The sequence below is a fragment of the Manis javanica genome, chromosome 9 (assembly GCF_040802235.1).
Source record: "Manis javanica isolate MJ-LG chromosome 9, MJ_LKY, whole genome shotgun sequence".
Classification (NCBI taxonomy): domain Eukaryota; kingdom Metazoa; phylum Chordata; class Mammalia; order Pholidota; family Manidae; genus Manis; species Manis javanica.
This window is the reverse complement of record NC_133164.1, coordinates 55,800,033-55,814,887: the sequence shown is the minus strand read 5'-3', so window position 1 is coordinate 55,814,887 and position 14,855 is coordinate 55,800,033. Positions and strand designations below refer to the sequence as shown.

Below are 14,855 nucleotides of genomic sequence, written 5' to 3'. Positions count from 1 at the left end.
TTTGTAAACCTGCTGAGCAAAAGAAGCCTGACATCAGAGTCTATGCTATGCTCTATAGCATCAATGATTCTGTTCCCTACCCCTCATTCATATGTGGGAGTCTAATCCCCACAGTGGGGCTTTTAGGTGATTAGTTCATGATGGTGGACCCCTCATGAATGGCATCAGTGCCCTATAAAAGGGACCCCAGAGAACTCCCTCACTTTCTTACTACCATGTGAGGACAAAGCATGAAGGCAACCTTCTATGAACTAGGAAGAAGGCTCTCACCAGACACTGAATCTGTACCTTCATCTTGGACTTCCCACTTTCCAGAACTGCGAGAACTAAATGTTTACTGTTTAAGCCACCTGGTCTACAGTATTGTTGTTGGGCAGCTGCATCTGGTGGGGTCTCTCCCTGTGCACTAGGTGAAACCTCAACCTGGATTTTGATGGAGAAGGAATTTCCAAACAGGTCTGATGAGTGTACACAAGGAAGGAATTCATTAAAGCGAGAGTAGTAGTGAATGGCAGCAGCCATGCAGGCAGTGGACCACAAGGAAGAGCAGAGGGAGTGAAGGGAAGCCCATTGAACTGCTCAGCATGGGGCAAATCCCTTGCCAACTTCCAAAGCCAGAGTGACCTGGCATCCAGTGTCTGCTTGAATCTGCACAGTGTGGGAACTGAGCCCCCGCCACCCCAGGATTTGGGGGAACTGCAGAGCACTGGATGGAGTGAGATTATCTTCTGAGAACTTCCAAAAGGCAAAGAAAGAAGATTTTCAGGCAGGCTGCTAAAGAGCATGATGTACAGCTGCAGTCCTGTCCCAGTCACCCAGGCAATGGGAACTTGCAAGCCCAAATCAGAGAGCTCAGCAGCCCTTCCCTTCTTGTCTTAAGTAGGACAGAGAGGGAGAAGACTAGAGCTTCAGTCTAGAAAATTGAATGAAATAGCAAAGTACCAAAAAAACTACTGGAAAAGTGCAGAGACAAATCCAGTAAGTAGAGCAGCAAGAAGGCTTTATTTAAGAGAAAGTACAGACTTGAAAAAAGGGGCATGTAGGCAGCTTCAGAGAAGAGGTGTGCTCAGAGGCTTTAGATTCATGTCTTTTAAGGATTTCAAGAATGGGGTAAAGGGCCAGAGGAGCATAGGCTGACTTGTGGCCTCATGATGTCTCTCTGGTGGGAGACATGATCTTATCACCCGTAGTCAGTCCTCTAGATATCCTGTAAGATAGACTCAACACAAGGATTTTATTGACCCTGTTCTTTTCTAGGATATTGGTTACCCTCAAACAGTGGAAACATACCATTTAGGACTGCTCACCCTTCCTTAAAATAGGGTCAGTTCTTGGCTAATTACCATAAAATACGTTAGGAACCTTACCTCCCAACTCCCTAGTTTTTGAAATGGGATCTTAGCCATGAGATGGGGTATGCTTGTCCCATGTCCCGGCTCTACCTCAGTATTTTTGCTTTAGCAGCCTGAACTGACTAGGACAATATATGATTCCATGAGATTCTAAAACAGGAAGAATTAATCTATGGTAATAAAATCAGAACAGTGGCTGCTAGAGTAGAGGGAAAACCAGCTAGGAGGAATACGAGAGAATATTCTGTAGTGATGGAAATTTTCTGTACCTTGATGGGGTGTGGGACATTCAATTATATGTATTTCTCAAAACTCATCCAATTGTATGCTTATGATCTCTGTATATACCTCAACTTAAAAAAGATAAAACCCTGGGATTCTTTTATTAGTAGCTGCCTGGGATTGGTTTATTAGTAGCTTCTGCTCTGTAGGAGACAGAGGAGTAACTAAACCAGCAGTACTAAGCCTGCAGCTCACCTAAGTCAGCCCTGACTGATGACCAGATGTTTGAAAGCCACTGTATTATCATTGCTCTGAAACTCCAAAAATCAGGTTAAGACAAGGTTCTGGGGGCTGCTTGGAGACACGTGCAAAATAGAAGACAGCATGGGGAAGGAAGGCAGGAAAAGAAGATAAAGGACTTCAAAAATATGCCTGCAAGCCACGATTCCAAATCACAGAAGAAATTACATGCTAAGAGCAGGAGCCAACAAAATCAATACTCAGAACACAAATTCACCCTAAATACAATTAATCTTCTAAAGCAGCCTGACACAGATTTTAAAATAAATATTTTGCCAAAGTTCTGAAGGAACCATATCCATAAAAATAAAACAATAAGTATTTTTAAATACTGATATAAAAACAAAATGGATAAAGATGAAAAAGAACCAGTTGTAAAGTTGGAGAAGACCTATACATAGTTGTTGACATTTTTTTAAAAATCCTCAATTGACTATTTAATCTAAGCTAGAAACAAAGGGTGAATTAGTAAATTTGAAGGTAGTGTCCAGTAGGAATCATCATAGAGAGGCAAAGACTATGCTTTTTTTAAGTATGAAAGGTCACTGAAGGGCAGGTCAGGGAACTCTGAAGGGAGCCCGTGAAAGAGACCAGCAGAGATACAATAGCCGAAGAAATAATGATATTATTTTCTAAAACTGAAGAAATATCTAAATCCTCAAATCAAAAGTACATTTTGTGTATTTTGCAAGATTATAAAAAAAGTAAATCCATATCAAGACCAGAGTAATTAATCTGAGGAGCAGCATCAAAGATAAAAGTCATGGAGAAGAAAGGTCTGCTGACCTGCAGGGGAATGACAGCTACCCAGACTGTGAGTTCCTACCGTGCCGAGAAACAGTGGAAGACCTGTCACGCTAGAATATTATATTCAGCTAAACTAGTCTTTGAGGTTTAAACTAGTCTTTGATGGCAGAATAAAATTACTGTTATGTATACAGAGTATAATAGAAATTACTACCAATAGATCTTCACTAAAGGAACTTTTAAAAGATTTCTTTAGCAAGAAGAAATGAAAACCAGAGAGGAAACATAAGATACAAAATAAATACAAAGGACAAAAGTTGATAAAATTTGTCAGTAAATGTTAATTATTAACTGTTACTTTAAAGTTACTTTTTTGTGTTTAAAAAAAAAGGTCAGAGTCAGCTGAGTTAATTTTTCCTCTCCCTGCTTCTATGTGGTTATGTTATTTATTTAAAACACAACTAAAAGTTCATTGGCTTTTGTTTGTATTCATTTTATTTACTTGTTTCTTTGTTTTGAGTATGTGAAAAGTTAACATGGTTCTAAAATTCACAAGTATTCAAAAGTTTTCCTCAAAGAAGTGTCCCTCCTCCCATCTCCTCCATCTTTCCCACCCACCAGCTGAAGGTAAACAATCTGATGAGCTTCTGGTCTGTATTTCCTGTGTTCCTTTCTCAAGGAAGGAACAGATACAAGTATATTTTCTTTTTTCTCCTTTCTTATACAAAAGACAGTTTCAGTGGAGGTCCCCTTAATCCATTTGTATGTTTCAATAGCTTTGACTCCCAGAGGGAGAGATGTAAATCTCAATCCTTTCCTTCTCAAAAGTCCATTGTGGGGATGTGGATTTATTTTGCAGATTCGCCTGATCTGACCTCAAGAACTTCCAAATACATGTACCAGTGGAAAGGTAAGGAGGGTGCCAGGGCTCCATCCACTTACAGAGGTTAGATGTGGCCTCATACTAGACAAAATGTTGTAAGATGTTACCTTCAGATGACATGTTGTGGGCCTCGATTTAATAAGTGACCTTCCTTAATTAAACATGATTCAGAATGACTTGATTTCTTTATTGCGCAGAATAACTCCTTATGACATAGTATTCCCATTCTCTTACAGGTGGGCCCATCACTCCTTATGGACAAGGAAAAATCTCTTTGAATGGAGATCCTGTAATCCTCCAGACAAGCTCTCCTTCTCAGCCTTGTATCAGCCACACACATTTGAGAAAACACACCTTCTGTATCTTCATCTAAGTTGAAAATGTTGAAAAAGACAGAAGCAAGGGAAAACCTTTTAGTACTCCACTGGAGATCTCCCTCAGCGTGGGTTATGATCCATTAGTCAATACTCTTTGGCTCTTCAGCAAACCAAACACATTCCTGCTACATTACTATCCTTCTATTCTTGGCCTCCTCTTCCCGGAGGAGTTAAATAGTTTCTAGGTAGTCTAAACTAAAGACAACAATGCTCACCATACTTTCTTTCTGAGGGTGGGAATGGAAGCTGAGCCCATTGATCAGAGGGGACATGCCATTACAGTTTAACCAGTGTGTAAAGAAGACTCTGATGTAACCAGCTATCTGGGCCCTTCTCTTAAGAGAATTTTGTTTTTCAGTAAATCGCTGTTAGGATGAAGCTTTATAGGTTTGGGGTCCTCGCAGCCATCTTCCTCTTGTGTGAGCAGCATGTCTTCGCGTTTCAGAGGTAACCCAATAGAATCCTGGGTGGTGGGGGACCATTTTCCTCACTTGTTTGTCCCACATGGAAGCCAGTCAGTGCACTGGACCAGGGAGCGGAATGTTAAAGTCTGAAGGTCAGCTCTCTCAGAAACTCTGTTGCCCTGATGGATAGCAGATTTCAGTATAAAAAGGATCTCACTAGATGCAGGGTATTCTTTTTTCTTCTCTGGCTCTAGTTTTATTACTGAGAAAACTCTGGATGATATATGTATTCAGTGGCTATGGAGATTAAACAAATGGAATCTTATAAAAATAATTATTTATACCCTAACACATCACATGGTTTATGTATTTTTTGTCTTACATAAAAAATATATTACCTATGGATAAATTATTTTCCTCTTGTACATGGGGCATAGGAGGGAGAAGAAGGTGGGCGTCAAACAGGAGGTTTGGGTTGTGCATGGGTGTTCGGCATGGAATATGAAGGGAAGAATAGTTGTGTTATAAAAAACACATTTTAGAATATATCTAAATCCTTATTTCGCTTAGTAGAGTGAGTGATTTTCTTAGGATATTCTACTATAAACCACTTAAAAGGACGAAAATGAACTCATGCTCTAACATGTATAACACATGGTGTAAATAGTTCCAGGCTGTGTGTAACATTGGAATTTATTAACTAATCAATTTTTAGACTTTTAAAATTTGATATTCTTTCTTTAGGATTATCTTACTTTTTCTCTTAGTTTTGCTTCTGTGGTCCTTTTCTTCTCCAATTATTTCTGAGACAGATTCCTCTCTCCACGTTTGTGAATGGCAAAGAGAGAAGGCACATACTAGAGACAGGGAAAATTCCACTGAAAAAACTTTTCTGAGTCATAAAGAGCCCTAGGACAGCATTTAAGAAAATAGAAGTTGACTTGTAAGCCTGTAGCTGTGTTTGTGTACCATCACTGAACTAACTATAGCTGGTTGATTCCTTTTTGTTCAATATGATTGTCAAGTGGCAATCCATCACCAAATAATGATTGTCACTGAACTGACATGAGAGTCAAATTGCTAGAATAATGGGTCACTTATGTCTCTGTTTTATCAGTAAATCAGATGACTATGATTTCTAAGATCTTTTCTAGTTCTAATAGCCCATAATACAGTGATTGGCTTTAAATAAAGTAAGGGTAAGGGAAGGAGGGAAGTTGATACCAGCATGTCCAACCAGGGTACTCCAGAAGCGGCGTCTCTTTGGCAAAGGAAAGAGGGGAGGAAACGCGTGGTAATCCAGCCCCTGTGTTATCTCATGCACTGGCTAGGACCCTAGAAACGTTATCTCATCAAGTGCCTACAATTCTGCACCATAGGAATCTTCATCCACATTTTACAGAGGAGGAAACCGAGCTTCCAAAAGAATAAATCATTTGCACAGGCATTGCTTCTAAAAAATCGAGAAATTAGGAAGAGGGACAACTTGAAGGGAGGTCGTATTTAGTCACAGTGAGTCTGCGGAGAAGACATCAGTCCGGAATGTAGCCTGGAAGGCAGCCGGGGCTGGAAGCCCCATCTCGGTGTCCTCTCTCAGGGCGGGTCTCAAGACGCCCCGGCTGGCTTTTGCCGAGTTGCGGGGCTCACCTACAGACCACTGGATCACATCATGAGCCAAAGTCCTAGATCAGACAACCACTAGCAAGATACACCAAAAACTGTACCATGTCGCTTCAAAATAAGCATATAGCATTTCAGCAGCACTAAATATTGTCCAAATAAAGTAACTACACAAAAAGAAAATAGTGAAGAATGAGAAAATTCTCTCATGCATGAATTTTATTGCTTATTTTTGCTTCAGTATCTGCTCTGAAGTCTGATTGATACCTACGCTTGAAGAGAGGAATGAGAATAGGACTACATTTTAACCAAATAATCTACTAAACTATTTTAATAGTTTGTGTACATTCTAATGGTCCCTATGAACTGGGTGTGGGGAACTGCAGCTTTACTGGCATGATTCTTTAGTTCCACCCCTCCACAAGAAATAACATTACAAACTCTACTTTCTGGGAGTAAAAATAATTTTTTTTAACCAAATGTTTCTGAGTATTTGGTTTTCCAGGAATGGCTTATTACAGAAGCTAAAAAGGAAATCTAATTTCATTCAGGGCAACAGGCTTTGATGAATTATTCCTAGGGGCGAGAACACAACCCCTTCTAAAAAGGACTAATGGTCTGGCTTTTTCCTAAAGCTGTCCTTTGTTAGTGTTTTCTTGTCGTGATCATTTTCCTAATAACACTTTGCATTCAGGCACTCTCTTACTGGCTGATTTGTAGGTGCATTTTGATAAATCTTATCCGTGAAATGCCCTGAAACGAGAACAAAAAAAATTGTAAAGTCATAAATACCATATGCCAAAGAGAAAGGCAGCCAAAAAAAAAAAACCTAACAGAAAACAAAACATGTCTCCATATTCACTTGCTTTTAAAAGCCAAGCAGTATAAAGGGTAAAAATAAAATACTAGCAAGAATCTTATAAACCAAGTCATTAATTGTATTGTGTTATGATTACCTAAATGCAGCCTATTTATTTATTTTATTTTTTAGGCTATTTATTTGGAACAAGACAGTAAGAAAAGGTAGGAAGAAAGGAATTAGAAAGAGGAGAGTTGAGGATAGAGGTCTTATGAATTATTAATAGATTGCAGGAAGTGTTCTTTCTGTTGACTTCATATACTATCTGCCACCTGGAGACCAGTTTATTTCCTTTCACTTATTTCCCACTGATATATTATTTTCATCTTAAAGAACAGAGCACCAGTGGCCTTAAAAATGCTGTAATACATAAAACAAAACTGCAGCCTTCGGCTGTGTTCCATTGTTCAGGGGCATCTCACCAGCATTTTACATTCAAAAACAATCTTTCAGAACTATGGCAAGTGTGAACGTTCTCCTGTAAACCATAGTTGGGGACAAATATTAATGAAAATAATCATATTCTCAGAGGACAGGCAACAGAGGAAATATCCATATTAAAAGTGCAGGATCTAGAAAGTTGCATTGCAACTCTAGATCTTCTACTTACTAGTCACGTAGCTTGGGCAATGTACTCATCCTCTTTGAGCCTCAGTTTACATTTCATGTAAAGTAGCCTAGTATTTCACGTACTTTTTTGTGCTTGTACTTTTTATTCTATTTTGGTGCAAGCCTGGTTGCTTTTTGAAGATGGTTATAGGTTAAATCCTATAACTGTATCACTTCAGAGATGTGATCAAAACATGTCTTTATTTTTTGTTTCCCATTGTCTCATTACATTCTATGTAGTGGAGTAAACTTTTCCTGCCCTTGGCTGGAAAGTTTGAAAATTCTATGGCTTTTTGGCCCCCTCTTAAGAATTGATAGTCTTTGGGTCATGTTAAAATGCAAACAACCTCTGTTCAACAATTAGAATGTCAGGTCCAACCAAGGTATTATTCAAACTCCTCAATCTTTATAGGAAAACAACCCTACACCCACCACTCTCCATACACACATTTCTTTTTCTCATTAGTGCTTTCTTTGGGATTAAATTTCTTAGAGAGAAGTTAATTCCTTGCTGGGGAATTCTCCAGACCAAAATAGGTGCATCTCTTTTCTAGAGAGGCACTCTGGACTCCATCCTTCACCTCCAGGTTCTTGCTGCTGAGATCTCCCCACTCCTTTAGGTGGCGCTATTGTACGGCATCTGAGTAATAACTCTAGAACAAGATGGGTTTCTTCTTTTGGTTTTAATTCTCTCTTGCCAACCGGAGACCAGCCACATGCAGGTTTGGCTTCCCCAGGAGCAAGCCAGGCACCAGTCCTTGTGTCTCTAAACTTGAGGAAATATGTTCAGACACTCCTCTCATCCCTTGGAAATCCTTCCTACTATGTTGAGATGAAAGAAGTAACACCTCAAACCTTCATCCCTTTGGGGAAGAGTGGGGAACAACTGAACTGAAACAACTTACTCCAAAGAAATATCTTCACCACTCCTTTCCCTTTCTCCACTCTGACCACTACATAGCCTCTGTCTGACCAAGTGAAGTTTCAGAGTCATGAAACTGATTTTCAAAAATTGCAAGTTCTACATAGAGTGATCTGTCTCATTCCATTACCTGACCCTATTGTGTTTGCACAAACTCGAGATAGGAAGAGTCCAGCTCAGCACAGTTTGAACCTGGACTCACTAATATATTTCATTGTGAATTTTTACCCTCATAATTTTACTTCTGTATGTTTCCTACTTTATTTTTCGTATTTGCTTAATTTTTTTTCTCCTGAAGAAAGAGGTCTATTTGGATAATACATTTTTTACCATTACATTTTCTTTTTTTCTCTTTCCGTGACTAACTTTGGTACTTTGCCCTCCTTAATACATTAGAAAAATGCCCCAAGCATCTTATCTTCTAGTCAGCATAAGACTTCCTTTGCATGGAATTGAAATTCTACTTTGCCTTGAATAACAGAGAGAGAGCTCATGCTTTGTAAGGCATCCCATTTCATGGTTAGCCTACTGTGTTAGGAAATTCACTATAAAATTACACTGACCTAATTATATGAAATTCCACTTTATACTTTACCTCAAAAGACAGCTTTTAGTTTGTCACTATTTTGCTCAAACTTAGCCACCTGGTAAGTAAGGGCCACAGTCTTGACCTCCATGACTTGCCAGTTTTTCTCAGCTGATCCAAAATTCACATGACATCATAGATGTAGTAGGCTGGGATATCCAGACAGGCTAGTTCCCTCTAGTCACTCCCATAGTCATACTATGACAGTGAGTAGAAAACTTAATTTAAGTTGAAGCAAGACTGCTAATATACACTGGTGTCTGTCTGCAGTGGATGTGAACTATTTCTGATGCTTTTTCTAATGCGGACAGCCCAATTGCTGAATACTGTATACCTGCTGCTCTGCCTAAAAAAGATAACACTGAGCACAAGTGGGGCTCCTACTTGGTTGAGTCTGATTGTCTGCTGTCATCTATAGGATCCATTTGGCTGGACCCAGACTGGTGAATTAAAAGTGGATTTAATGGGAACTATCATCCCTGCATATTTAGGTCTTTAAGAGTGGTACTAATATCTTCTATTTCCCCTCAGGATGCACTTTTTTTTAATGTTACTGTTTTGGGGTGGACAGTTTTACCTTTTGGCTTTTCTCACTATGAAAGCTCTTACGTTACAGGCAAGGAACCAGTGTGGGTGTTCTGCCAATTACAAAGTATGTCCATTTCGATTATACATTTGGGGACTGCAAAATGATCCTGGTAGCATCCATGGACCTGATGCATCCAGTGTGAACTGGACTTAGACCAGAACTCCAGTTCTCCAGGTGTCTTGCCAATGGGTTTCAGCCCCAGGCAAGTTCACCATGGATTCAATGTGAACAAAGAAATGACAGTAGAACGTTCTTGGGGTGAAAGGGTTTATACCCAACTTTATTCCCATGGTGGCACGGCAGTCACTAGAATCCCATCCACTCAGACTGAGTCTGCAGGCAGCAAGTGGGTCTCTGCCTTGGGCCTCTCGGCCTGCACAGCCATCCTCTGGGCCTCTGTCCTTGGCTCTGCTCACCTGCAGCCAATACCAAATTTCTCAGCATCCTTCTCTTAGGGAGGACTAACATAAGTTTACAAACTCGTTTCTGTTCAGCTACCATTCTACCCTACACTCAACAACAACTAGCAGCTGGCTATTCCCCCAAAAGGTCCTTCAGTCTTCCACCATTGTACCTTCACACACTCTTGCATACTCAGCCATCTCTTCCATGAAGCCTTTGCTAATAATGACAAGTAGAAGTTATCCTAACCTCTTTGTGCTTCCAGAGTTCTTGGTGCATTTTTTAAAATAAAATTTTATTTGAAATATTTTTTAGATTTACAGAAAATTTGCAAAGGTATTACAGAGAATTCCTCTATACTCTAGAGCCAGTTTCCCCTAATGTTAGCATTGTACATCACTTTGGTATATTTGTCAATACGAAAGAACCAGTATTGGTTTTATGCATATAATTACTACTAACTAAACTTCAGGCTTTATTTGGACTTCACCAGCTTTTCAACTAATGTCCTTTTTCTATTCTAGAATCCAATCTAGGATGCAATGTTGCATTCAGTCATCATGTTATTGATACTTAATTTATCGAGTGCATAGTACATATACATATGTATGTATATATGTGGTCCAGTTTTTAATGTTTCTGGCAAGAGGGCAAACCTGTTTCTCTATGTTGATTGGAAGCAAAGTCTAAGATTGGTTTTAAATAAAGCAAAAGGAAAGCATTTTATTTCTGATTTAAAAAAATATTTTTCTTCACATAAAGATAAGGAAAAAAACTCCTTATTAAAAAATGGTCCCCCTCTGGCAAATGACATCAATATGGCTTAATATTAATTTAAATAAAATGGTTACTTAAAGGTATGCTAGAAACCTGAGAGTGATATTGCTGTTAATGGATTCCACTCATGTCTGTAATTCCTTCCCTCACTGCTTCCATTCTCTCTCTATCCAAATGTAACCTCATTTGCAAAAATGGATAGAGAGATGCAAGTGTGAAAAAATTTACTAAGAAATTCCTTCCTTTCTGATTAAGTGGTATGTGAAAATAAAGTTGATCCATGTTGATTCACAGTAGTCTATTGTCTTAGCAAGAATCACTAAGCATTCCTCATGGCCTTAGCCAGCATTGCAAGGCAGAAATAGGACAAAGATAAGGTGAGAAAACAAATTAAACCAAAGGTCAATTAAAAGAAACTCTGTTAATGTAACTTACCACATTAAGAGACTAAACCAGAAAATCTTTATGCTCATCTCATAAAAAGTATATGATAACATCTACACTTCTTCAAGATAAATACTTTTAGAAGAGAGCAGAAGGGAACTTCTACTAAAAGACGTCTACCAAAATCCTACAACAAACATTCTAACAGTGAGACATTAAAAGCTTTTCTTAAAAATTAAGAATCATTCATTTTGTTTCAACTTCTATTCAACACTGTGCTACAGGTCCTGTCCCAATATAGTTTAACACGGGAAAAAAATTCTAAAAGCATTGACATGAAAGAAGCAAAATTTAATGTTGTAATGACTGCTTGCAAAGAAAAAATAATAAAATGTCTATATTAAAATGTCCAGAATTACCAAGGAAGCAGCATAGAAAAATCAATATTTATAAATCAACTTCATTTCTATACCTTTGGCAAGAAAGAACTATGAGATGGAATATTAAAAATTATCATTTACAAAACAAAAAAAATTTGCTAAACTAAATATAATAAAAATGTGCAAAATCTTTATGGATAAAATTATAAAACCCTCTTTTTGAAAGCAATTAAAGAAGGCTTAAGCTAATAGACAAATCTGTATTTACTGATAACAGGAGACTCAGAATTATGAGAATGTCATTTCTATTACTGATTTATATAGAATTATTGATCTATATAGATCTATACAGAATTAATACGATTTAAATCAAAATCCAAACTTTTTCATGGAAAATGAGAAGTTGATTTTTAAAATTCATGTGGAAAAACAAAGGCTCAAACTAAGAAGCTCTTAGAAAAGAGCTAGGCAGTGGAGAGGGGAAGCAGGATCTTGTCCTATGGGATGTTAAGATTGAATATGAAGCCATGGGCACAAAGACCATAAGGATAGACAAATAAACCAATGGAACAAAACAGTGCGCCAATAAATAGACCACCTGTACTAGTAAGGATACCCCTTGATTGTGTTATAATGGCTAATGCACCCTGAAATAGCTTTTCTTGCTACAACAAAGGTTACTTTCTCATCCATACATCAATTGATGGAGGACATAGTGCTCTCCCTGGTGGTGTTTCTTCAACTTGGAGATTTGGGCTGATTCTAATTTGCAAATCCATATCCTGAGGTTCTTTGCCTTCTGCCACAGGATGAAAGAATATGCACATGAAGATTTCCCCCTTGCTCATAACTACAGCACCTCACTCTCACTCACATGCCCGCTGCAAGAACTCAGGCGTGTGGTCTCAACACAACCGCACAGAAGACTGGGAAATGCAGGTTTTCCACCTGCCCAGCAAGAACAAATGGCATGATGAACCAGCATTGTCTCTGCCAAAGAGCACGAAAATTTGTAGATGATGGCCTCAGGGTTTAGGAAGGAAGAGGAGCTGAAGGGTATCCCTCCCACTATTGCTGGTGAAAATATAGATTAATACAAAAAGCTTGAGAAATAATTTGATACCATCATATGAAATTAAAATCGTGTGTACCCCCAAGAAATAGCAATTCCAGTTGTAAGCAAATTCTTGCACATCTGAAGTATGGTTGGGTATTTCAACACAGATGATAATATTGAAAATACAATATTGAATGAAAAGAGTAAGATTCAAAAGAGTACATATGATATACCATTTCTATAGAGTTAAATCAAGTAAAACCAAGGATATATTTTAAAAACCACACATACAAGAATCCATTCCATGTGTTTATGAATCTATACTGTAAAAAAAAATTAGGGAATGAACAAAGTAAAAATTTAAAGTAGTGGATACCTTTGGAGATGTGACGGGACAGGGTGGCAAGGAGCCCACAAGGGGCCTCAAAGTCCAATAAGGTTGGATTTCTTAAGCCAGGTAATGGGTTCATGGGCATTCATTTTATTATGTAATTAGCATAAATATTCCCTTATGCATCAAATATTTAATTTTTTAAATTAGAACACACACACATGCAAGAAGAAAGAAGTGAGTACTCTGCAAGCCGACTCCCATTCAAAAGAGCTATTGATTTTGCGATTGCCTAGGAACATAAAGAATGAGAGAGTATGTTTTCCATAACAGTCTATAGAAAAAGCTTCTTTCTTCTTAACATGGTAAGTATGTTTCCTTTTTACAATTACCTAGAAACCCCTCCCAGTATATTTTATCTAATTTTCACTTTTTATCTTATATCAAAATTCTATTTTGTTCTTTCCCAGTGGCCAGATTTTATCTGCAATTCCTAGAACCTCTAGGCAAGTTCAAATTCTGCAGAATCTTACTACAACATATGAGGTAATTTCTCTCCCATTAGTCATTATATTGATTTCATTTTGTATAAGTGTTGTGTGCCATGTTCTCTCCTATATGTTGTCAGCCTTATATATAACTGTTATACTCCCCTCATATAGTCTGTCCCCCTTCCTATAAATACATATCTTTGCTGGCTCCCAAAATAAAACCTTCTTCATTTGTTCTATGGGTTTTTCAGCCAATTGCATGATAGTTCTTTGAATTGGAAGTGTGTACTCACAAAGATGCTACAATAACAGAATGTTACTTATAAAACAATGGTTCTTAATCAAGGAGTAAGCATCAAAAACACAAGGGAAAAGTTATTAAAATTTTCCTGCCTGGGACCCATCTCCCCAGAATGCATATGGTGTAGAAAACTGACAAGAGTTACAGAATATCCTCGTAGAAATTGATGGCTCTGCATTTGCCCATTAGGGTTCTCCAAGAGGTGAATGTCAAAACCAGATAATAGATGAGAGGGATTTATTAGGAGGAATGCTCATGAAGAATGAGAGGAGGAACTGGAAACGGCAGGGAGCAGTTGCAGACCGCAATGCAGCTCTGACACCTGTGCAGAGAGGAGGATGGTGCCTGGAGGACCCCTAGACTGCAGACCAGTGTCAGTGAAGGTGGACTGGACCAGTGAGGAGTCTTGAGCCAAAGTCACCTGTAAGAGAAAACCCCTCTCTCTCAGAAATGGGCGCACAGTGATATGCCCACAGAGCTCAGTCACTGGCCACAGCCCGGGGGCAGCAGAGCCTCGCCTCCCATGGATCAAGAGGGGCGACAGCTGGGAAGGTCAGTCAGCTGCTCCTCCCAGCGAAAAGCTGAGCAGTGCGCGGTCACGGCCACCACACGGCCAACAGAGGAAACGCCACCTGGACAAGCATGGGTGATTTGAGTTCTTGTTCTGTCATGTCCTTTATGTATGAATCTAGACAAGTTGGCAATGAGCCTTGATTTCGTTACCTGCACAATGAAAGTAGTAACATCTGCATAGTCTATTATCAACATGTAATTATAATGGTCAAAGGCAAAGGGTGTGAAAGCACTTTGGAAAAGTGCAATAAAATAGAAAAAAATGTAAATGTTATTAGAACACGTTGTCCAAAGTCTCTAATAAGACTAAAGAAAAGGAACACCAACATGATAATAATATCAAGGACATGAAATTTTTATTAAAGAAAATCAACATTTAAACAACCTTCTTTCTAGACAAAATTTCATGTCTTTTTAAATATCTCACATACACATCCAGTTTTACAGTTGGGTCATAAATATGTTCATTTGGTCTCACCTCATTGTTCTAGGCCCTCTTTTGCAGCTGAGTTTAGAGAGAATAAAACAAGCTCCCTGCAAAATTAATGTTTATACTGCTGTGTGTATTAATGGGAACCAGTGGCCAGGATGTATCTTTTTCATTTCCTTTATAGGCACATTTTTCTGACTTTAGCTGCAGATGAGAATGATGTGAACAAACATTTTTGTTTTATCATTTTTTCCTCTTA

At 38.5% G+C, this 14,855-nt stretch overlaps 1 protein-coding gene across 1 annotated transcript in view; it reads left to right on the top strand.

Moving 5' to 3' along the window:
* The first annotated feature begins 4,151 nt into the window (after positions 1 to 4,151).
* Positions 4,152 to 14,855, top strand: part of CPB2 (carboxypeptidase B2) — a 50,060-nt gene continuing 39,356 nt past the window's right edge. Inside the window, exons 1-2 of the mRNA XM_017677037.3 lie at positions 4,152 to 4,328; positions 13,272 to 13,347. Of these exons, the coding sequence (XP_017532526.1) occupies positions 4,255 to 4,328; positions 13,272 to 13,347 (150 nt within the window). The 5' untranslated portion in view covers positions 4,152 to 4,254. The remainder of the gene's footprint in view (positions 4,329 to 13,271; positions 13,348 to 14,855) is intronic.